Raw genomic sequence first — 24,168 nt, 5'->3', positions numbered from 1 at the left:
ATATATAATAGACTGCTGATTGCTCACATCTCTAGGTTTATATTGAGTCATTAGTTAAAGCATTTATTAACAGGAATGTTTATTTTCAGCTTCTAACTTAAAAAAATGTAGATTTCCCTCTCACTTGTGTGTGTAAAATTGAGTTTAGTCTTCTGTTGTGACAAAAGTAAAAAAAAAGGAACTTCTTGGACACTTTATCTTTTTTTCTCCCAGACTGATTAAGCAGGATAATTAATTACTTGTAAGCATCAGATTGTAATATTTGTAACCCTAGACCTGAAGGTTAAAAACTGCTAAATCAACACATTTACTGAAAGTGTGTTTTTCCCTTTAAGTATGATTGTACATAATATTGTAGATATGTAGATAGGTTTTACTTTTTAGGTAAACATGAAACAGTTTTGAACTTCTGTTTCTTGGATTAGAAATGCAAAAGAGGAAAATAAGTTCCCAAAGTGAACAGAGTAGTGGTTGAAGAAGAAAAACCTTGTCAGCATAATTTGAGGGCAGGAAAAACAATCACAACCAATGCCTCTACTGTTTATATTAATCCTGCAGTCGCCAAACTGCTTCCCATCTTGCATTGCTTGCTTTTATTTTAATGTAAGGGAAACTGCGGAGGCCATTTTGCTGTGGGTAATTTTAATGCTGACCTTCAAATCTGTATAAATTTAAAGAGCTAGTGGAAAATGTATGTTTGGTATGCAGTATATGGGTGTAAATACTGACCTTTCCTTTGTAAATTTAATCAGAATGCAGGAGTTTCAGACGAAGTGCAGAATTTGAAAGCGGCAACCAATGTCATGGGCGGATCGCTAGATGCAGAGTACCTGAAGAACCAAACCAGTTATGAAGGTCTTGGGAATAATGTTGCAGTGTTTATGAGAAACACCTTAAACTTTGATTTTAGTCACATCTGTGCTTTGAGGAGCGGAAGCACTGTTTCACCCAGGTTAGAATAGTTTGGACAATGATCTATTAAACTTGGCCCTCTAGGGTCATATCACAAAAGACAAAATTCCTTTAAAAATATTTTATTTGACATTTGAAGTTGAGATGGTTTTGTACAGTCTTTGGTGTAATCTGAAATTTTTTTGTTAATTACACATTCCTGATTTGTGCTAAGTTGCTGCTGAACAAACATGCAGTTTTAAGTTAGTGAATATTTTGTTGGTCTTATTTTTATGCTTTTACTGGCTTGCTGAAAATGTCTAAAAACGGCTTCAGTTAAATTAGTCTCCAGGGACTGAGTTTTCATGGGTTGAGGCTGCTGCATTAAAAAAAAGAAATTCTGTACATTCTGCACATATTTTCCTGCCTCTTTCTTTGTAAAAATGAACCTTATTGGTTTCATGAATAATGCATAAGTCTGTTCAATTGCTGCAGCAATGAAAATTAGGCCTGTTTACGTGCAGTGGTTATGTACACAGAAGCTTCTTTTTTCCCCCAACCCTTTCCTTGACCATTTTCTGAAGGTAGAGCAGAGCCTGAGTAGCTTTTCTGAAAATACAAATTTTCAGCAAAGCAAATCTCATTTCTCTCAGTGAAAAGGGGAGGGGGAATCTCCTGCGGGTTTAATGAATCCATAAATCACAATAGTGCCAGGTTTGCTGCGTCTGCGTCACTGCGCAGTGTAATTTTGATTTTCATCAAAAATTTAATCTGCCAGCCTACAAGGGTTTAGCAGCAGACCGGATGTCGCCCTGAATTTCTAATTTTAGAGGGCTGATCTTTCAGGATTTATTTTTGTATAATTCAAGTCTGCTTTTCAATATCTCTTGTTATTAAATTTTAATTCGTGGCATTAACATATAGATTGAAAAGGTTTTTACGGGGTTTTTGAGCGTATGCTGATGGAATTTTACTAGACGACACAGTTTCTTTTTCCAGAGCATCTCGGGGGGTGTGTGAGAGGTGGGGTGGGGTGGTGGTGGGGGATGGGGGATTTATCCATTTCTCTGCATTATTGCTTTTTGAAATCATTGGTCATACACCATCTTGGCAGACATTTATTACACAGGACAGCAAAATGTGTATTTGATTAAGGAAACTGGGAGAGCAAAGCGTTTATTGCGAAGCAAGTTTTGGTCAACTTCTGCTCCCAGTCACTGCTCTGGATATTACAGCCATGATTGAAGTGACCCCTCCATCCAACTATTTTAGCCCATTCCTATTTTTAATCCCTCCAGAGAGGAAACATTTTCACAAGCCTTGGACAAAATTGTATTTTATATTTGGAATTCCTATTCCTGTTTGACATGCATGGCTTAGTCATTTTGGCAAAGTCAAAATCAAAGAAATGCAAGAAAACATAATGCTAAAGTTAGAAAAGCAGCACAAAGGTTGGTTTAACTAAGCACTGTGATTGATTTATTTCATTACTGTGCAGAGGCATATACACAACTGCACAAATATAGGTCAATTATTTTAAGTACGTCCACTAAGCAATGAATTCTATGTAGAGGTATGTCCTAGAGATGTTTTCCTTGTATACCTAACCTCCTTATTCTGTGTCTCTAGGTACCGTATATCATATTTTATAAAGTAACTGGGCCAGATAATGACAAATTAGCAAGTCTGTTTCTTGCAAACCTACTTCAATAATTGGAGACAATCAATCACAGACTATTCCTAGGCTCTGGAACAGGCTAGGCATGCACTGTGTAAAATGTAATGAGTGACTGAATAGATAAATCTGTCTGTCCCCTCAAGTTTGTTAACATAACTGAAGAACCATAAATGCTGTCATTTTTTAACTCCCTAAATTAAAAGGTGATCATGGGAATAAGCAGATTTCATTTTTACTACCTTTGATGGACCAGATCATTTCAAAAACCAACATTGTTTTGCTTGTGCAGTATATCATTTCCCTGCCTGCTATCTGCTGAACATGTCTGGGGCAATAATATTATCATCACATGCATGGTGTAAATTAGGAGCAGTTGTGGTTGAAGTTGCATGTATTTGTAGCTTGACATGAGCTTGTCTGTCAGTTTGTTACATTTCCAAAGCTTTGCTCTGTTGGCTACCAAGGCTACCACTGCTTGTTACAGCTACTTTATCTGTATTACAGAGATACTATTTCCATATCCCTGAAAAGTGCAAATAGCATTTGATGGTTCCTTGTTCATACAAGTCTGGAGGTGTTGTGTGACTTCTCTGTTCTTAAGGTGCTGGTTTACATTTGCATTCTCCCATGGTGCTTTAGATTACAGTGTATCAGAAGCCTAGGATTATGAAAGAACAGAAGGCCATATTTGCATTTCAACTTTAATTAGGGGGGAAACGGGCCACAACAGGCATTTAATGAATTCAGGGAACGTGTTCAAAATGTTGCGAAGTAACATTGTCATGAATGACTGAAGGGTGGATGTAAGATAAGTATTTGTCAGTGCCTTTAATTCACTCAGTTGCAGTCAGGTAAATTTTGAAATTCCCGGAAATCCGGGTTTTTACTTAAGTGGTGAACGTTTCAGGGTAATTTTTGATAGAATACATCAAAATCCATTAATGCTTCACGCCCAAACAGTTGGTGGTGGTAATGCACCGTGTTGGTTTGCAAACCGCCAATAAACCAGAACGAAGAAGAAGGGTTATTTTTGTTTTCCTGGCCCATGTCGGATTTAGTCTGTGGTCTGTCTTCACGAAGTTTGTATGAACGCCGCGCCATGCTGAAACGACAAAACAAACTGATGAAACGTTCTGCTGCACAAGACTATTTAAAGTTCATCAGAAAATGGGGCTGGTTCGAGCAAAAGGACCAGAACAGTGACCTGACTTTTTTAAATAATTGTTTAAACAGAAATGCTAACACTCTGATCTTATATCATTTCAAAATCTGTCTGGGAAGAATTTCCTTCAAATTGTCTCCTTGTAAACTAGCCTGCTAAAGCTGCATTTTATGGTTCTTCTGGACACAGGCTTTCTGAAGTTTTGGGATGAAGAAATCAGAAACAATGGCAGATTTCACAATTTTGAAAAGCGGGGACAGCCTGTTTTGTGATGACTGTGAACAAGTTTATCTCGCAGTGGTTAGAGGAAAAAGACAAGAATAGTGACTTTTTTCTTTCTGTATCAAGAAAATAAACCAGGGAGGCAAGAAGATGTTTTTATTTGATTATCACTTGCATTATGCATAAGACAACAAATGTTGGCATTAATGTACCTCTATTTTTACATGAAATGAAAAAGTGAATCAATGAAATTAGTACCTTCCAATATAAGCAAATTTGTATTTTAAATTAAAGAAATCGTATTTCAAATGATTACGTTGAATATGAATTTATACATGTTAGAAATTTGTGAAAGGTGTATGTCATTCTGTTAATTCAGTATGCTTTGAAAATACAGTGATAGTCAACTGATTGCTAAGTGTTATCTCTACAGAAATACTGTGATCTTTACAGAAATTAAAGAAAATTTGCTAAATGTATTGTTTTTTTTTCAGGGAGTACATGGTGTACTCTTTGCAAGTGTGTGCTTTTGTATGGCAGCAGTGACAAGAAAAGTATCTTGAGTCATGCAGCCACTGTTATGTACCCAACAAAGAATAGATTTTTTTGGAGTTTTTTTTTTTGGCAGGTACATCTATAGATCTGAAAATGCAACAGAATGCATCTGTGAGCATCTGAGATTTTCAAATATTTCTGGAGGAGAACCCCTAACCCCCTCACCAGGGGCTTCGGCCCTTGCCAGAATTTTTCTTTTTTTTCCATGGTCCACTTTCATCACTGTTTAATGCAGATGTCTTTTCTCGTGAAATGCTCCCTTACCGACTGCGCGATATAAGGTGCGGTGATGAAAAGCTCTTAAACTCAAGCAGCACTTGTAACCCACATACCCAAAGTTTCATGTGTGTAAATACTCTGGAGTGCCTTGATTTTCATTTTGTAGCATGTTACCAGATTGCAGATTGGCTGTGTATGTGTGTGTGTGTGTGTGTGTGATGCAGATCTGAGTTGAGCCTTGTGGATGCAGCGAGTCATGTTGCCAGATACGTTGCATGTGAGGCTATATTTGAAAGCAACTCATGCACATGAGGTATTTTTGTCTGTTGCACACATTATGTGTGTTTGACTGGTGCTGAGTGTAGGCCTGTTGTGATAGCATTTTTTTTTTTCTGGATGATATTGTTTGGACATAACAGAAAAACAAAGCTTAAAAAAAAACGATGGCGCCAGTTATTAAATTAGTTGCTGACGATTTTGATAGTCAATGTAATCGTGACTAGTCGACTAATCGTGGCAGCCCTAGTTGTTTACGCTGTCCATTCTTGTGTTGAGCATGCCCTGCACATCATAGTTTACATTCTTTATTTCTTTGAAGATTTTCCAAGGTTTGAAGATTATCTTCCATTCTTTGAATCGTAGCTGTAAACAGAAATTGGATTTCAAATGTCAAAATTTTAGGTGGCCAGAAATTCTCCAAGGGGCTATTGTCTTCAGCTGCTCCCTTGTTGTCACTCAGGGTTGCCCCAGCAGATCCAAGGTGGATCTACATGTTGATTTGTTTTATGTCATGTTTTATGTAAAATCTACATGTTTTATGGCGGATGCCCTTCCTGATGCAACTCCACATGGAGAAATAACAAATTATCAATGCAAAAACGTGTTACACTTCTGATGTAGTTATAGAAACCTGTCACATCTGATTATTTGTTTGTGACATTTTGTCTTTTCAGTTGTGGGGGCAGTGGTGTGACCAGTAATTTCAGCACTGTTGCCATGGCCTCCCTTGGCCACCCCTTGGGTGCCAAGTAGAGATTGCGATATAGATTAAAATAAAATTATATAGCAGTATTTCATGGTATTTTGATGATAACGATATAATTAACAATATGAAAATAGTAACATTTGGCCATATTTCAGTGGACTTCCATAAAGAATGTGTGTGAGGTGGAGATGGATGTTTCCATTGGCTAAACGTGGGAGCAGCAAAAAGAAATGAGGAAAAAAAAGCTGTGCTTTTTCAAAGGACCCGATTTCCAAAGTGCACATGAAGATGTCCACAGTACAACCACAGAGCATCAGAAGGAGCCATGGAGTGGAAAGTATTAAGGAAAAAAAATAGGGGAGGGGGGGCCATGTAGGGCTTGGTGTTCTATGTGTGAGCTGAATACGACATTATTCAGTTTTTAGTTCAATGTGACGTGAGTTTCTGGTGTTTATTTTTGTATTAGGTGGTGTTTTACCTGGCGGAATGCATTTAATAATTCTTTTATACATTTGGCAATGATAGCACATTGCTGTGATTAGACTTACTGCAGCCCCAAAACTGCAAAAATACCAGCAGTGCTGAGTTTTTAAATTGCCTTCCTTTGGCAGGGAAAGAAACCTGGCTTTACACTTTAATATGAAATGTACTTTATAACACCATTAACAGAATTTTCAACAAGAACATGTTACAAATTATGTAGAAACAATACAATCAGAAAAGTATTGCAGCAACAATGAAATACATTTTGCTAGCTTAGTTTAAAAATAGTTGAGAGGTGAACATTTTTTTGTGTTGTCTGTGTAGATTGGGGGAAAATGGGCTTCATAAAATTTGAATTTCTGTTACATTGACCAAGTAATTACTTATAGAGAAGCCCGCTAATCCATATTGCAGCCGTTGTGTTTATTTTGGCAGTTAATTAGCTGTCATAATTTAAAATCACCTTATCTATTGCTTGCTGACTGAAAAGATATTAAAATTCCTTCGCTTTAATTGCCACGTGCTATTTATTTTTGGAGTTATCACTTTGTTTTTCCAGTTGCTTTATCATAAATGGTTTGGCATTTGTGCAACAAGACTTTGTAAAGGGACAGTCCTTGATACTTGTGCAAACAAAACTGTCATCCCACTCCTGAAGTATTAAAAACACTGCTTCAGAGCCTGTTAACACTGGAACAGGTTGAAAGAACAGTTGATAAATATGGTAACATGCCACAATCATTAAAGTTGAAGTTGCTGAATGTCAGTTTATGTATTTGTATTTAAGAAAAAAGTGTGTGTTTGGGGGAGAGGGTGCAGGCCTTTCATGTTGGTCACTGTCGGATGACGAGCGCAAAGTTCTGCTTTCTTATTTAAAAAACCCAAACTGTTGAAATATTTCTGCTTTTAGGACAAACTGAAAATGTTTGAAGAAAATTCTTTTTTTTTCTTAATTAAAACTAGAAATAAATGGGTTTGCAGAGATTTTAAAAACTGCACTATGGGCATCACTGCAGTAAATACTATACAATTAATGAATTTTTATGAGTTCAATGGTACGAATAATTCATGAGGTGAAAGCTGGAACATACCATTCAATGAGGCGAAGCCGAGTTGAATGGTATGTTCCAGCTGGCGTGTGTGTGTGTGTGTGTATATATATATATATATATATATATATATATATATATATATATATATGCACACACTAAAGAGTTATGTCAATGACTCAACTCCCAATGATAATTTTTGGTGAGTTATTGAGATAGTTTTTTTTTTTGCTGTACCCCAAAATATCTGCAGTGATGAAAGTTTTATGGAAATTACCAGAAAACTGGGTTTTTACTCATGTGGTGAGGTATGTTATTTTTGATAACATACTGTACCTCAGAATCCATTCATTCAGTTCCATTCCCAAACAGTTTGTGGCAGTAATGCTTCATGTTGGTTTGTAAGCTGCCATTAAACTCAGAAGAATAATTATTATTTCATGTAGTGGTTTGTCTTCATGAAGTTTGTGTTTGTAAAATTGTTGGGAAACGTCTCTGATGAGACGCCACAGTGGATATTAACTTTGATGTTTTCACTTCCTGATCCGAAACTGAAGGATTAATGTTATGTGCCGCTGCATGTCCACAGCAGCGAATGAGAGATGATGTATTGATTTTACCGTGAGCTGCATGCCGTGCTGAAACTACAAATCAAATTGATGAAATGTTGTTATACTGCACAAGATTATTTAAAGTTCATCAAAAAAAAAACCCAAATGGAGCTGGTTTGCGCCAAATGAGCAACCCAACTTTTTTTGAATCATGGTTTTTACAGAAAAGCTAACACTAAGTTTTTGATCTTGTATTTCAAAAACCTTTAAGTTGTCTCCATGCAAACTCTAGCCTGCTAAGTCTGTATTTTATGGTTCTTCTGGACACAAGCTTTCTGAAGTTTTGGGGTGAAAAAAAAATAAATCTGAAACATAATGGCAGATTTTGAAAAGATGGGGCAGCCTGTCTTGTGATAACAGTGTGAAGAACATGTTTAGCTGGCAGTGGCTAGAGGAAAAAGATAGATTATACGAGGGCTGTCCGTAAAGTATAGGTCCTTTTAATTTTTTTCAAAAACTATATGGATTTCATTCATATGTTTTTACGTCAGACATGCTTGAACCCTCGTGCGCATGCGTGAGTTTTTCCATGCCTGTCGGTGACGTCATTCGCCTGTGAGCACTCCTTGTGGAAGGTGTCGTCCAGCCCCTCGTCGGAATTCCTTTGTCTGAGAAGTTGCTGAGAGACTGGCGCTTTGTTTGGTCAAAATTTTTTCTAAACCTGTGAGACACATCGAAGTGGACACGGTTCGAAAAATTAAGCTGGTTTTCAGTGAAAATTTTAACAGCTGATGAGAGATTTTGAGGCGATTCTGTCGCTTTAAAGACTTTTCACGGTGCGAGACGTCGTGCAGCGCTCTCAGGCAGCGTCATCAGCCTGTTTCAAGCTTAAACCTCCACATTTCAGGCTCTATTGATCCAGGACGTCGTGAGAGAACAGAGACGTTTCAGAAGAAGTCGGTTTCAGCATTTTATCCGGATATTCCACTGTTAAAGGAGATTTTTTTTAATGAAAGACGTGCGGACGGGTCCGCGCGTCGGGACGCAGCCGACGCGGCGTGGCGGCACAGGAAAAACACCTCCGTGTTGATAACCATTTGTTAAAATCCAGTTGGCTTTTGATGGCTTTCAGTGGAGTGAGTATATGAGAAATTGTTTATCAGCTGGAGATGTTCCAACTTGTCCTTAAGGCTTCCAACGGAGGTGTTTTTCCTGTGGCGGAGCGTCGCGGCGGCTGCGTCCCAACGCTGCAATCCGCCCGCACGTCTTTCATTAAAAAAATCTCCTTTAACATTGGAATATCCGGATAAAATGCTGAAACCGACTTCTTCTGAAACTTCTCTGTTCTCTCACGACGTCCTGGATCAATAGAGCCTGAAATGTGGAGGTTTTCAGCTTGAACAGGCTGACGACGGCGGCTGAGAGCGCTGCGCGACGTCTCGCACCGTGGGAAGTCCTTAAAGCGACAGTATCACCTCAAAATCTCTCATCAGCTGTTAAAATTTTCACTGAAGACCAGCTTAATTTTTCGAACCATGTCCACTTCGATGTGTCTCACAGGTTTAGAAAAAATTTTGATCAAACAAAGCACCAGTCTCTCAGCAACTTCTCAGACGAAGGAATTCCGACGAGGGGCTGGACGACTCCTCCCACATGGAGTGCTCACAGGCGAATGACGTCACCGACAGGCATGGAAAAACTCACGCATGCGCACGAGGGTTCAAGCATGTCTGATGTAAAAACATATGAATGAAATCCATATAGTTTTTGAAAAAAATAAAAAGGACCTATACTTTACGGACAGACCTCGTATAAACATTTAGAAACGAGACATACATTTTTAATTCCAGCACTACATTTAAGAACTATTTAGTTAAAGTTAACACTTTAGTTAACACTTTTTTCCATTTAACTTGCCCCATTTTCTCAGATTTTCAGTGTTCAACATTTTCAGTGTTCTCCAGACAATGTAACTGTGCATTCTGCAGATGTAATTCTTGCATTTCACACAACCAAAGTGCTGGTTATCCTTTCCTTTTCTTCATGAAATCGTGTGCCTTTTCCTCATCTGAGGTCATGAACTGGTGTATAAAATCTGGACACTTTGATGTGTAGTGGAATGTCTGTGCAGTGTTTGTATACAAAGATGGTGCAGGACATTTGGACCCAGACACTTTAATGTGATCTGTTCTGATACAAAACAAACATGTCTCTTTGACGTGCTCAGAGAGTGTGCATTAATGCAAATTCTGTGAAAAGACTGGGGTGGAAAAATGGGTGGAAAAATTGACCTGACCTAACAGAAATAAACTTTTTTTTAGATTATTTGCGGTTGATAAATTGACCTGAAAATGCACCAGAATGTATCTGAGATTTCAAATTTTTATGGGGGAGAACCCTCGGACCCCCTGCCAGGGGCTTCGGGCCGTCGGCCCTTGCCAAAAATTTTCAGTTTTTTTTTTTCCTCCATGTCCCACTTTCATCACTGATATCCACAGTATCCCAGATTTTCATGACTAGTGGCTACATGCACCCACAGTAACCAAAAGGAGCATGAATGCTGTTGACAAATTATATTTTAATACTCTGTGGCTCCTAGATAGTTGGGAGGTTCTGTTAGAAGATGAAAAATAGTAGTCTATGCTGCAATTTAATTGGTAACGCTGCACATCTCATTTCATTTCTGCATTAAAATAGTTTGGTGATGGTTTCTCTCTTTTTTTCATTGCGATTATTTGCAATGATTTGAATTTGGTGAGTAATCTTTGTGGTGCTGTCCTTCTGTCCTTCAAGAAAGTGGCTACAGTTCATAGTACCCAGAATGCAACACAGTCTCTTAATTATCAGGTTTTCCCTGTAATGGTTGGGACTTTCACAGTGGTGAGGTGAAAATGACACTCATATTTGCTGTAGGTACACCATATGCCACTGCTGATACAGGACACTGACAAGTATAATAGGAAGTGAAATTGAAGAGGGAAAAAAAAACCCTCAATATGGAAATGTGAAAATTCAAAATGGGTGTTGAAAAGAACAACTCATAAAACTGAAAGTGGAAACTCGCCATAATGTGAAAGCATAAATGGAAACTCGGACTTAAAAGCTTAAATTGGAAATTCCACTGTGACCTTCCTCTGTCACAGATGCTAAGAAGGCTTTTTTAACTATACATTAAAATAAGACCTTAAAAGCTGGGAAAAAAGGTTACAATTTGTTCCAACCAGTGATTGTGTAAAGATATTATTCAGAAACTTGGCACAGTGCACCACTTCTCTTACAGTTATGCCTGCTAAGTGTTGCATGGGTAATTTAATTGATTAAAATATTGTTTTTCTACAGTGGAATTGAATTAACTTTAAGTAAAATCTTTAAATGTTTTATAGAAATGTTATCCAGCTTATAGTACCATTTGCTGAGACTTGTTGTTGGTTCCCTGAGATGTCTGTTTGCACTGTGAAAACGCTTGTTGCTGTGTTGCACTATTCTTAGAAGGTGAAATTTCTCTTTCCACAATATCAGTTATCCTGGCATAACTCTGTTTTGCTTGGTTGCATTTTGAGCACTTTCTCTTGACAAGGCCTTTTATAGCCGTGTGCTGAAGTAGCAAGTTGTGTAATTTTGATATTTCTGAAATTAGAACATTTGGGTGTCTCAAAGCAGAGGAATTCAAGCCATCAAAGGTCATTTCTGCACAGTTACACCACGATTTACATCATTACTTCTAGCAGTGAATTAGATACTGTGTGTGTGTATGTTTTTTTTTTTTGCTTCAAAATTATACAGAAAATCACTGCAGTAATTCTTCTGCATGCCAGTAAAATAAAGAAATAATTTAGAAATGAGTAATATTTATTGAGATTAAAGGTACGTCTTTGCAGGCTTGTGTACAGATGACCAGAGCTTGGACCTTGGAGTCTACATGCTGGTGGTTGTGGAATAAGTAGTAGGTGAAAAATGGATTTCCTGGAAGAACCATACTTTCCTAGTGGTGATGGGGCATTGGTGGGTGACACCTTTTTTTGTTTGAAAGGCAATTGGAAGCATGTGACTGTATTTAGAGCAGAGCCTGACAACAGATTGGTTTGTTCAACACAGGCATAAATGTGATTAGGGATGGGTATTGATAAGATTTTATCGATAACGATGCCATTATCGATTCCGCTTATGGATCTGATTCTTTATCGATTCCTTTATTGATACCTCTTGTGAATTTTCTGTGTAATAAAAGTAGGCTTTACAGGTTTTCAATGTCAACAACATTTTAAATTGGTCACTGAATCCTTGATCTCTGGACATAAATAAAAATAAATAAAATCTAGTTTTTGTCAAAAGCATTTCCATCCAGACATTTTGGCATGAATGTCTCTCCATACCTCTGAGCTGAGCTCAGCCAGCTGCTGCACGTGGGAGGAAAAAATGTTTTGATCGATTGCAGTTTGTTTGTATTACAACAGTTGGAAAGAGGTGTCATTTGATGTAAACGGCATTTCGCTTTGAATTTATTAATTCCGACTGGACTCTATCATTCTAACTTGTCTCGGCAGAGAGCCGCACAGTGTTTGGAGCTGTGTGAACAGAACAGAGGACGATTCTCATTTCTTTCTTGCAACAAGACAGGAGTCCCAGTTAGTGACTTTAATCTGCACAAAAGTGAACGCTGAGCCATTAATTATACAGAAAACCAATGCACACAAACGTGCTGAAATGCGAACAGCTTAATGCTAACTTTAACATTGAAAACGCCATAGACATGCTAATGCGTTAGCATTGGTCCTGTTTTTAAGTTATAAAATGCATCTATGCAGAAAAGTTGATTACAGACCCACTGCAGGGTCTGTAATCAATGTAGAGAAATGATCATTTTCCTGACAAACACCCCCAAAAAACAACGGCCACGCTGAAGGACCGTTAAGAGTATCGTTAAGCAAAAAGGTTATTGATGTCGGTGGATCGAATTATTTCTTAACGATACCCGAAAAGAACTGGTTCTCGATACCTATCCCTAAACGTGACTGCTCAGAAACAGTAGTGTAGGGATTTGTATTTGAGAGGATTTATGACAGCGCAAGAAGCCAAAGTGTCATAGAACTTTAGGGCCCCTTCACACATAGTGCAAATAAGGCGACTAGCGAAACAGCTCATATGAGCGAACCACGAAACTTCACGCTGACGGGCAGGCATGCACGATCCCAGTGAAACGGTTCATGCACGTGATGTGTCTTTTGAGCAGGAACACAGTGGGAGCAGCTGCAGATGCTCCCACTGTGTTCCATGGGACGAGGTGCACCACATTGTGCCGCTGCTGTGGAAGAAAATAAAAACCAGCTGTATAATTAGTTAATATCACTGGGTTGATATAAATAATACATTAAAAGGGACACAATACAGAACCCCGTGGTTAAATAACTCTGGTTAAATAAAAAAAAATGCCACTCATGGGATTCGAACCTGTGCACTCTGATTACCAGACAGAAACTTTACCATTGCACTACAATCACTGTCTTGTAATGGGAGCGTGAAATGGCTAAAATCAACAAGCAGATAAATGTTTTTTCTAATAAAAAAAGAATAAAAGTGCTGTGATAACTGACCAAATGGCGTTTGGTATGGCGTATATCTGCTGATACTTGGCTGAAAGTGGCGTATTTGTTGCACTGTTGGGTTGTCCTGGTCCTGCGGCGCGCTGCTCACAGCCCTCATGGCCCGACACGCGTGTCCTGTCAAACATGACATTCAGATAACCTGCAGCGTGTTCACATGAACTGACGGTCTGTTTCTCCAGCCCGTCGCAAAAGCGATATACGCCAATTCCAATGAAGTTGGGACGCTGTGTAAAATGTAAATAATTTTGCAAATCCTCTTCAACCTATATTCAATTGAATATACCAAAAAGACAAGATATTTAATGTTCAGACTGACAACCTTTATTGGTTTTGTGCAAATATTTGCTCATTTTGAAATGGATGCCTGCAACATGTTTCAAAAAAGCTGGGACAATGGTACAGTGAGGAAAATAAGTATTTGAACACCCTGCGATTTTGCAAGTTCTCCCACTTAGAAATCATAGAGGGGTCTGAAATTTTCATCTTAGGTGCATGTCCACTGTGAGAGACATAATCTAAAAAAAATAAAAATCCAGAAATCACAATGTATGATTTTTTTTAATAATTTATTTGTATGTTACTGCTGCAAATAAGTATTTGAACACCTACCAACTAGCAAGAATTCTGGCTCACACAGACCTGTTATTTTGTCTTTAAGAAGTTCTCTTATTCTGCACTCTTTACCTGTATTAATTGCATCTGTTTGAACTTGTTACCTGTATAAAAGACACCTGTTCACACACTCAATCAATCACACTCCAACCTGTCCACCATAGCCAAGACCAAAGAGCTGTCTAAGGCAGGGATGAGATTTTTCCACGGATCCGCGGATTTCCACGGATTTGACAGTCCCGGGGTCGATTTTGTGAAACTTCCAAATCCGTTGAGAAAATTTTAGGGGGGGGGGGGGGGGTAAGAATGCAAAAAAAAAAAATTAATGCCAGGGGTACCTTTGTTTAATAAAATTGTTGTCTATTCAGAACACTGAGTGGTCTTTGTTTGTTATCGCCGATGCAGCAAGTTCGATCAGTCCGTCAGTCAGCCGAACTTGGAAGTAACGCTGTGCTGATCAGTGACCAGTATGAAGTAGGTGCACAATGAGCATGTAGTATAACGGACGTAACTGTGTAGTCTTTCAACTTCCAATATTTGGTAGTTTTCCCTCCAACAAATCATAAAAACCGAGACGGTATCAAAGCACAGTCGAAGCTATTACTTACGCACGTTTTCATTGCTTATTACAAAGCTTATGACCAATCAGCGCAAAGGTTATATATGCCTTTCTCCCGCATTTTCTTCAGTGTTGCAAATGCAAAATGCCGAAATTAATTCCAAGAGGCGAAGAATCCGCGGTCCTAGAAATTGATAAAGAGGTGAAGAACAAGTTCAATCTCTGCGGCCCCTGGACCCTGGCTTAACACCAAGGGCTGTGGGCAGCCCGCCGCAGGACCAGGACAACCCAACAGTGCAACAAATATGCCACTTTCAGCCAAGTATCAGCAGATATACGCCATACCAAACGCCTTTTGGTCAGTTATCACAGCACTTTTATTCCAATATCTGGCTTAATACCAAAGCCTGGCTGACTTTGGTATTTTCCTCTGAAAAATGAATTTGCCAATCTCATCCCTGCTAAGGACACCAGGGACAAAACTGTAGACCTGCACAAGGCTGGGATGGACTACAGGACAACAGGCAAGCAGCTTGGTAGAAGACAACAACTGTTGTGATTATTCTCCCTCGGTCTGGGATTCCAGGCAAGTTCTCACTTTGTGGGGTAAGGATGATTCTGAGAAAGCTCAGAACTACACAGGAGGGCCTGGTCAATGACCTGAAGAGAGCTGGGACCACAGTCACAAAGATTACATTAGTAACACATGATGCTGTCATGGTTTAAAATCCTGCAGGGCAGCAAGGTCCCCCTGCTCAAGCCAGCACATGTCCAGGCCCGTTTGAAGTTCACCAGTGACCATCTGGATGATTCAGGGGAGGCATGGGAGAAGGTCATGTGGTCAGATGAGACCAAAATAGAGCTTTTTGGAATCAACTCCACTTACCATGTTTAGAGGATGAGAACAACCCTAAGAAAACCATCCCAACCATGAAGCATGGGGGTAGAAACATTATACTCTGGAGGTGCTCTTCTGCAAAGGGGACAGGACGACTGCACCGTATTGAAGGGAGGATGGATGGGGTCATGTATTGCGAGATTTTGGCAAACAACCTCCTTCCCTCAGTAAGCGCATTGAAGATGGGTCATGGCTGGGTCTTCCAGCATGACAATGACCCCAAACACACAGCCAGGGCAACTAAGGAGGGGCTCCGTAAGAAGCATTTCAAGGTCCTGGAGTGGCCTGGCCAGTCTCCAGACCTGAACTCAATAGAAAATCTTTGGAGAGAGCTGAAACTCCAAACCTGAAAGATCTAGAGAAGATCTGTATGGAGAAGTGGACCAAAATCCCTGTTGCAGTGTGTGCAAACCTGGTGAAAAACTACCGGAAACGTTTGACCTCTGTAATTGCAAACAAAGGCTACTGTACCAAATAACTATAATAAATAAATAATTAACATTGATTTTCACAGGTGTTCAAATACTTATTTCCAGCAGTAACATAAAAATAAATTATTAAAATATCATAAATTGTGATTTCCGGATTTTTTTTTTTTTTAGATTATGTCTCTTACAGTGGACATGCACCTAAGATGAAAATTTCAGACCCCTCCATGATTTCCAAGTGGGAGAACTTGCAAAATCGCAGGGTGTTCAAATACTTATTTTCCTCACTGTATGTTTACCACTGTGTTACATCACCTTTCCTTCTAACAACACTCAATAAACATTTGGGAACTGAGGACACTAATTGTTGAAGCTTTGTAGGTGAAATTCTTTCACATTCTTGCTTGATATACGACTTCAGTTGTTCAACAGTCCGGGGTCTCCGTTGTCATATTTTGCGCTTCATAATGCACCACACATTTTCAATGCGCGACAGGTCTGGACTGCAGGCAGGCAAGTCTAGTACCCGCAGTCTTTTACTACAAAGCCACACTGTTGTGAATGTGGCTTGGCATTGTCTTGCTGAAATAAGCAAGGACGTCCCTGAAAAAGTCGTTGCTTGGATGGCAGCATGTGTTGCTCCAAAACCTGGATGTACCTTTCAGCATTGATGGTGTCATCCCAGATGTGTAAGTTGCCCATGTCATGCTGGCTTTTGAACTTTGCGCTGATAACAGTCTGGATGGTCATCTTACTCTTTTGTCCGGAGGACACTACGTGCATGATTTCCAAAAACAATTTGAAATGTGGACTCATCAGACCACAGCACACTTTTTCACTACATTTTACACAACATCCCAACTTCATTGGAACTGGGGTTGTATGTTTTCATGTATTTCCACACAAGCACACACACTTGCATGTCCGTCAAAATGTGGGACGTGTGCTGCAGCGGTGATGTCCCAACAGCTGTGGACGGCCAGCCACGCCCCCTGTCCTGTCAGTGCACAGACCAAGATGTCATGTCACTCTGTGATCAAATGAGATATGCCTCGCCTGCGGGGGGTGTGGACCACATGCACCCGTGTTGGGGGGGGGCATGCACATGTGTTGTGGGGGGAGCCGACACTCTGGCATGCCACGTGTGCACTCTGCAACTTCACAGTCGTGGGGCACTTAGACACATTTCAGTGCCAGCTTGACAATGATTGTCTGCTGACTGGTTTCATGTTAATAGTGTGAATGGTCAGACATTTTCTAAGTGCCAGGCGAACAGTGTTAGATATTCGTGTGTGTCACCTGGAATTTGGCCGACACCTGCCGTGAGAGGGTTCGATGGACTTGCACAGCGCACACTGTTTTTCAGCCGCTGGTGTGCGCAAATAGTTGTAGCAACAGGTGTTCGAGACGTTGGAGGCAGCTACCATTTTACACGTTTTGCACACGATTCTTGCTTCATGTGCACTTTATGCGCAACTCGACCAAATTCACACTATGTGTGAAGGGAGCCTTAGGACAGTATAACGACCACAGAATCACAGATCGACTAAAAGCAAAATGCAAGTGGAAGAAAACTTCCTTTTAGAATCTTGACAAGTTAAAATATCTTTGATAATTGTTTCATGCACTGTACAAGGTCTATTAGAAAAGTATCCGACCTTATTATTTTTTTCAAAAACCATATGGATTTGAATCACGTGTGATTACATCAGACATGCTTGAACCCTCGTGAGCATGCGAGAGTTTTTTCACGCCTGTCGGTTACGTCATTCGCCTGTGGGCAGTCTTTGAGTGAGGAGTCACCCACCCTCTCGTCGATTTTTCATTGTTTAGGAATGGCTCAGAGACTGCTGCTTTGTTTGATAAAATTTTTTTCAAAAGATGTAAGGCACAACTGAGTGGACACCATTCGATAAATTCAGCTGGTTTTCGGTAAAAATTTTAACGGCTGATGAGAGATTTTGGTCTGGTAGTGTCGCTTTAAGGACGGCCCACGGCGCCTGACGGCGATCTGCACTTCGAGGCGGCAGCGTCTCGCCGTTTCAAGTTGAAAACTTCCACATTTCAGGCTCTGTTGACCCAGGAAGTCGTCAGAGAACAGAGAACTTTCAGAAGAAGTCGGCATGAGGAGTTTATTCGGACATTCCATTGTTAACGGACATCTTGTAATGAAAGAACGTGCGGGCAGAGTCGCATGTCGGGCCGCACCCGACCGCGGGGGGTCGCGACAGGAAAAACACCTCCGTTGGAAACCTTAACGGACAAGTTGGAACATGCCCAAGCTGATAAACAATTTCTCAGTTACTCACTTGTTGAAAGCCATCAAAAGCCACCTGAATTTTACAAATGGTTTTCAACACGGAGGTGTTTTTCCTGTCGCGGCGCACACAGATTCGCCGAGTCGTTTCTGTGACGACTCGGCGAATTTGCGCGCACGTCTTTCATTAGAAAATGTCCTTAAACAGTGGAATGTCCGCATAAAGCCCTCATGCCGGCCTCTTCTGAATCTTCTCTGTTCTCTCACGACGTCCTGGGTGAATTAAGCCTTAAATTAGGATGTTTTCAGGTCGAAACAGGCCGACGACGGCGCCTGGAAGCGCTGCGTGACGTCCCGCTCCGTGGGAAGTCCTTACAGCGACAGAAACACCCCATAATCTCTCATCAGCCATTAAACTTTTCACCGAAAACCAGCTAAATTTCTCGAATACTGTCCACTCGGATATTCCTCACAGGTCCAGAAAAAATTTTGATAAAGCAACGCGCGCCGTCTCGAGCAGTGTCTGAAACAAAGGAATTCAGCCGAGAGGGCTGGACCACGTCTCACTCAAGGCCTGCCCACAGGGAAATGACGTCACCGACACGCGTGAAAAAACTCACGCATGCGCACGAGGGTTCAAGCATGATTGGTGTAATCGCACGTCATTCAAATCCATATAGTTAAAAAAATAAAAATAAAAGTGTCAGTTTCTTATCTAATACACCTTGTATGTCTTGACTGTGTTTAGAAAAGGGCTTCTTGTATACTGGGTTATTGGCTTCTTGTATACTGGGTTATTATTAAATGCAATTTATAAACATATACAGCTGCATGTTTACCTCCGTAAGTGCCAAGAAAGTTTAAAATAGTGCAGTTAATGTCTTACATTAACCTGCTTTTGTTTTTGTGATCAGGGTGTTTAAGTCATTACAAGTCAGTTGCAATAAGGAGCTTGTTCTGCTATTTACAACAGGAAACATTTCAATACTTGACTTATTTAAAATGGTTTTTATTCTGGGTTAAAAGTGGATTATCAAACATCTTAAAATTAAAGTCCAGGTTAACAAACTTTGAAGTTTCCCTTTAATGGGCAACCTTTGCCGTACCAACCGAGCAATTGTTGTCCAACATCTAAAGATGTATACTGTGTTGATATGTTACCATAGCAGTTTGGACACGAGACTGTTTTGGTTGGCCTGACAGAGCTAATGGTGCTTGTAGGTAGTGTGTCTCTACTATGTCTAATTTCCTAGGATTAAAGTCCTTTTCTGTCACACTGTTTATCCTCCATACAGAAGCACAGACTCTGAGGAGGTGGAGTAATGAGTGCACAAGAAGCCCCCAATCCTGGGCAAGAGCAGGCGGATGCTGGAAATGCAGCCACAGAAGGCCCCTCACCCACTTTACCCTCAGCCACCAAGAGTACATCCTCAACGACCAGTCCACCACCTGTTACAGTAAAGAAAGAGCCTGGCACCTCAGAGACGAGTAATGGGAAAGTTGGGGACACCAACCCTGCTGAGATCTGTGTTGTCATTGGAGGCAATGATAGCAGAGGAAGTGGCAGTGGTTCCTGTAGACCTGAGACTGAGGGGATTTTTGCTCTTGGCACACCTCCTCCAACAAAAAGCACAGACTCATGCATAGGTGTGTGTATATAAATCTCTTCTGTAGCAGTAAAACAAACTTCTTAGTCCATGGGGCAAGCAGGTTTTCGGTACCATTTAAGGAGACAAAACGACACTTAGTAGTTAGAGCCAGGTGTAGGGGTCAGTGAACAATTACAGATGTCAAAATTAAAAAATGCTCCAGTCATATTGAGAAATATACTGCATTATCTGTCTGATCATAACAATTCAATAAAGGTATAGTTTGGATTATCTATGACTGAATTCTATGGAGTTATGTGGTAAAAACAGAAATTGTTAAAAGGTCAGTTTCAGTTTGTACAGGGGTCAAAATTTAAAGTTGCTCGAATTTCAGTACAACATGATGCAAATTATTGGTTGAAATAATACATGCAATAGTTTTGAATGCTTGGTCTCCAAAGTAAAGGTCAAATAAGGTTGACCTACATTGGATTCTATGACATATGTTACCCCGTAACGTGATAACTAAGCATGACAAATGGTGAAAAAAAATTTCTTTTTAAAACCCTATTAACCCTATTAAGCAATAATTTGCATCACTTCTTACCAAAATTGGAGCAACTTTGTGTAACTCTGTGTAACCCTTTGTTGACCCTTACCTGGCTATAGTTACCATGCTGGGATGGCTATCGTACATTTTTGGGTAGACCATGGTACACTGAGGCTGGATTGCAAGTGTTATTTTGTCCCCTTAACTGGTACAGAGTAGGTCAAAATTGATGACTGGCTCATGGACTATCTTGAAGAAATTGCTTTCTTTTCATGTTGATCAACTTGGCACTCACTTCTGAACATTTTTTTTTTTAGATATTTTTGTGATGATGATTGTAACACATATAACCTTTTTAAATTGGGCTGCAATGTGTCTCTAACAAATATCTGGCCCAATTTTTATGTAATTCTGAAATCTCATGTTAGCATTTAGATAAATGTATTTTGTCCACATTTCAGTATTAGTGATAGTTTGTATTTAGTTCTTTGTAGTTCTTTGCTGCTGTTAGTATTTTTATTTATTTTGTAGTTCAATTTTGTGGTTTTATTTGTGTACTTAAGAGTGTGTTGATTTACTATGAGAATGATTCCGCTATCTCTATTAATTCATCAATTAATTATGTTTCCAGTAGTGCAGCCTGTTTTACAGCAAACATTTTATCATTAATTTGAAATTGACAAACCTGAAGTGTTTATGTAGCAATTTTGCATACAAACTTAGATATTCTAAATTATTACGACCTAGATTTCTAAGAAGACGAATTTTATGAGAAAAAAATATTAAAGGTGTACGGCCTTGTTTTTTTTTGTGTTTTTTTTAGATTTAAGCCATAAAAATAATTTTATTTGGCACAACTATAATTTTATTCCTTAGCATCTAAATGAGGGATTCTTAATATTAAATTGGCAATATGATCAAAATTTGCACCATTCTGAACAGGGATGGGTATTGATAAGATTTAATCTATCGATAGCATTATCGATTTCGCTTATCAATCCGATTCCTTATCGATTCCCTTATCGATACTACTTGTGAATTTTCTGTGTACTAAAAGCAGGTTTTACAGGTTTCTATGTCAACAGCATATTGAGTCTTAAAGTAAATAAATATGAAATTGGTCACTGGATCCTTAAACTCTGGATATAAATAAACTCTACATGGTGGATCCTCTGAACATAAATAGAAATAAACGAAATCTGTAGTTTTGTCAAAACCATCTCGTTTCAGACATTATTGGCATGAATGCCACTCCATACCTCTGAGCTCAGCTCTGGCAGCCGGCTGTGCTGCAGGTCATGATGTAATTCATAAAGATTGCAGGATTTCTCATTTTTGGAGGAAAAAAAAATGTTTTAGTTGATTGTAGTTTATTGTCTGTATTGCAGCATTTGGAAAGAGGTGTCATTTTATTTAAAGCGCCAATTTGTTTTGAAGTTATCAAATCTGAGCCGCGCAGCATTTGTAGCTCTGCCAACGGAACGGAGGACGATTGACATATTTTAATGCCTTTGAGAGGGGTTAAGAAGCGGACTTGCCGCTTCTGAACAGTTATTAGTACTATTATTGCTGTTGTTGTTGCTATTCTTATTAATATATGAATAAAAATAAATTAAAAAAATGAAAATTTTTAATACATTTGACTATTTTATGACAACAAACGCTGAGCCATTAATTATTATACAGAAAACAAATGCACACAAACGTGCTGAGATGCGAACAGCTAATGCTAACTTTAACATAGACATGCTAACGTGTTAGCATCGGCCCCATTTTTAAGTTATAAAATACATCTGTCAACTGTTTCAGAAGACCATAACAGGTCGGTTTAACATAAAAAGGTAAATATTACTCACAGACATATGCTCTTTATGGTTTTAGCAGGGAAAATTAAGATAAAGCGAAATAAAACAAAGAACCAACAAGCCAGTGGATCGAAGCATTGATTCATTGGTTTATGCTTCAAAGTGGAGTCTCGCTGCAGAAGCGGTTGATTACAGAGCCACTGCGGGGTCTGCAATCAACGTAGAGAAATGATCATTTTCCCGACAAACACCCTCAAATACAATGGCCTGTTGTGTGGGCCGCTGAAGAGGAGGTACTGCTGGCCCACTACCACCAGAGGGCGCCCTGCTTGGAGTGCGGGCTCCAAGCACGAGAGGGCGCCAGACCCAGAGGAAGTGACAGCTGTCACTCATTACTCCAGCTGTCACTCATCTACACCACCATATAAGCCGGACTGCAACTCCACCTCCCCGCCGAGAAATCGACTACCAGTACTAAGGTAATTTCTCTGCTGAATTTAAACTGTGACTTACGTCTGATCTGTTTGCAGCCGTTGTCCTGTGGTGCCCTTTCAACTGGGTTGGCGGTCAGTGAGAGAAGCGACGTCTTCGCCTCTCACTCCAACCAGATAAGTGGTTACAGGAGCTGCTAGTGTGTTCCTAGGTTGGAGGTGGAGGTGCTTCCTCCCAACTGTGTTTGGACTGTTAATTACTGAGTGTGCAGACTCACACTCACACATCATCTTTCTGTTTTCTGCCAGCAGTACCAGGGTCGACAGCCGAAGACAGAGGCCACCTGGGGACTCGGGACTTGGCGGCTCCGGTGTTCTTCAGGCCGTTGGTGGTGGAGGCCGTGTGGGACGCGGCTTCTCTCTCGTCGGGCGTCTTCTATCTTCGAGCCTGCCCACACGTCACCTGGTGTTTATTGACTGAAAATTAAGACACGTTTCGTTGTGTAATATCACAACATTAAATTGTTACCTTTTGGCTTACTCATTGTCCGTTCATTTGCGCCCCCTGTTGTGGGTCCATGTTACGACACCTTCCCAACAGGATTTCTCGGCCAATCGTCATGGACTCCGAGGGGCGTCAACTCCAGCTTGAACGGCCAATGGAAGAGCCAGGAGCGCAGGCGTCAGCGGGAGGCGGGTTGAGTGAGCTGCAGCAGATCTTAACCGCCTTCAAGGCCCGGTTAGAATTAGTGACCGAGCAGAGTGTCCTCCTTAATCGGAGGGTGGAGGCTCTCACCGCCAGGGTGGAAGCGCGCGATCAGGGCGCCGCTGCAGCCACTCCTCTGGCTGGTCCTGGGCCCGTATCAGACGTTCCACTGGTCGTTCAACGAACCCCCCCACCGTCCCCTGAAGCATACATAAGCCCTCCGGAACCGTACGGGGGCTGTGTCGAGACGTGCGCGGACTTCCTCATGCAGTGTTCGCTCGTCTTTTCACAGCGCCCCGTCATGTACGCATCAGACGCTAGCCGGGTGGCTTATGTTATTAATTTGCTTCGAGGACAGGCACGCGCATGGGCTACGGCGCTTTGGGAGCAGAATTCACGGCTCCTAACGTCTTATACTGGGTTCATACGGGAATTCAAACAAGTGTTTGATCATCCCAACAGAGGCGAGACCGCTTCGAACGTGCTGCTGTCGATGAGACAGGGGCGCCGTAGCGCAGCCGAGTATGCAGTCGACTTCCGCATCGCGGCAGCGAGGTCCGGCTGGAATAACGTTGCGCTCCGCGCCGCCTTTGTAAATGGACTGTCCCCGGTCCTTAAGGAGCACCTACTGGCCAAGGATGAACCGCGGGAATTCGACGGGCTGATCGATTTGGTTATACGTTTAGACAACCGTTTGAATGAGCATCGTCGGGAGCAGGCCGGGGGGCGTGACCGGGCACGAGCCGTCCCTCCCCCTTCCGGTTCCGACAAGGTGACGTCGTCCCCACGCTTCACTGCCAGAGAGCTCCGTGTGGCTACGGCTCCCCCTGCTGAGGAGGCTAGGGACACGAGCAGGGCCAAATTAAGATCAAAAATCAGACAAAGGAGGCTGGCCCGCGGGGAGTGTTTTGTCTGCGGCTCTTGCGAGCACATGC

At 40.7% G+C, this 24,168-nt stretch overlaps 1 protein-coding gene across 3 annotated transcripts in view; it reads left to right on the top strand.

Moving 5' to 3' along the window:
* Positions 1 to 24,168, top strand: part of znf618 (zinc finger protein 618) — a 104,236-nt gene that overhangs the window by 5,645 nt on the left and 74,423 nt on the right. For all 3 annotated transcript variants that reach the window (XM_034192036.1, XM_034192037.1, XM_034192035.1), the window contains exon 2: positions 19,448 to 19,799. In XM_034192036.1, coding sequence (XP_034047927.1) covers positions 19,475 to 19,799 — 325 coding nt within the window. In that variant the 5' untranslated portion in view covers positions 19,448 to 19,474. The remainder of the gene's footprint in view (positions 1 to 19,447; positions 19,800 to 24,168) is intronic.

Source organism: Thalassophryne amazonica, chromosome 17 (assembly GCF_902500255.1).
Source record: "Thalassophryne amazonica chromosome 17, fThaAma1.1, whole genome shotgun sequence".
NCBI classification, from domain to species: domain Eukaryota; kingdom Metazoa; phylum Chordata; class Actinopteri; order Batrachoidiformes; family Batrachoididae; genus Thalassophryne; species Thalassophryne amazonica.
The sequence above is the reverse complement of the archived record's forward strand: the minus strand, read 5'-3'. Positions and strand labels throughout refer to the sequence as shown.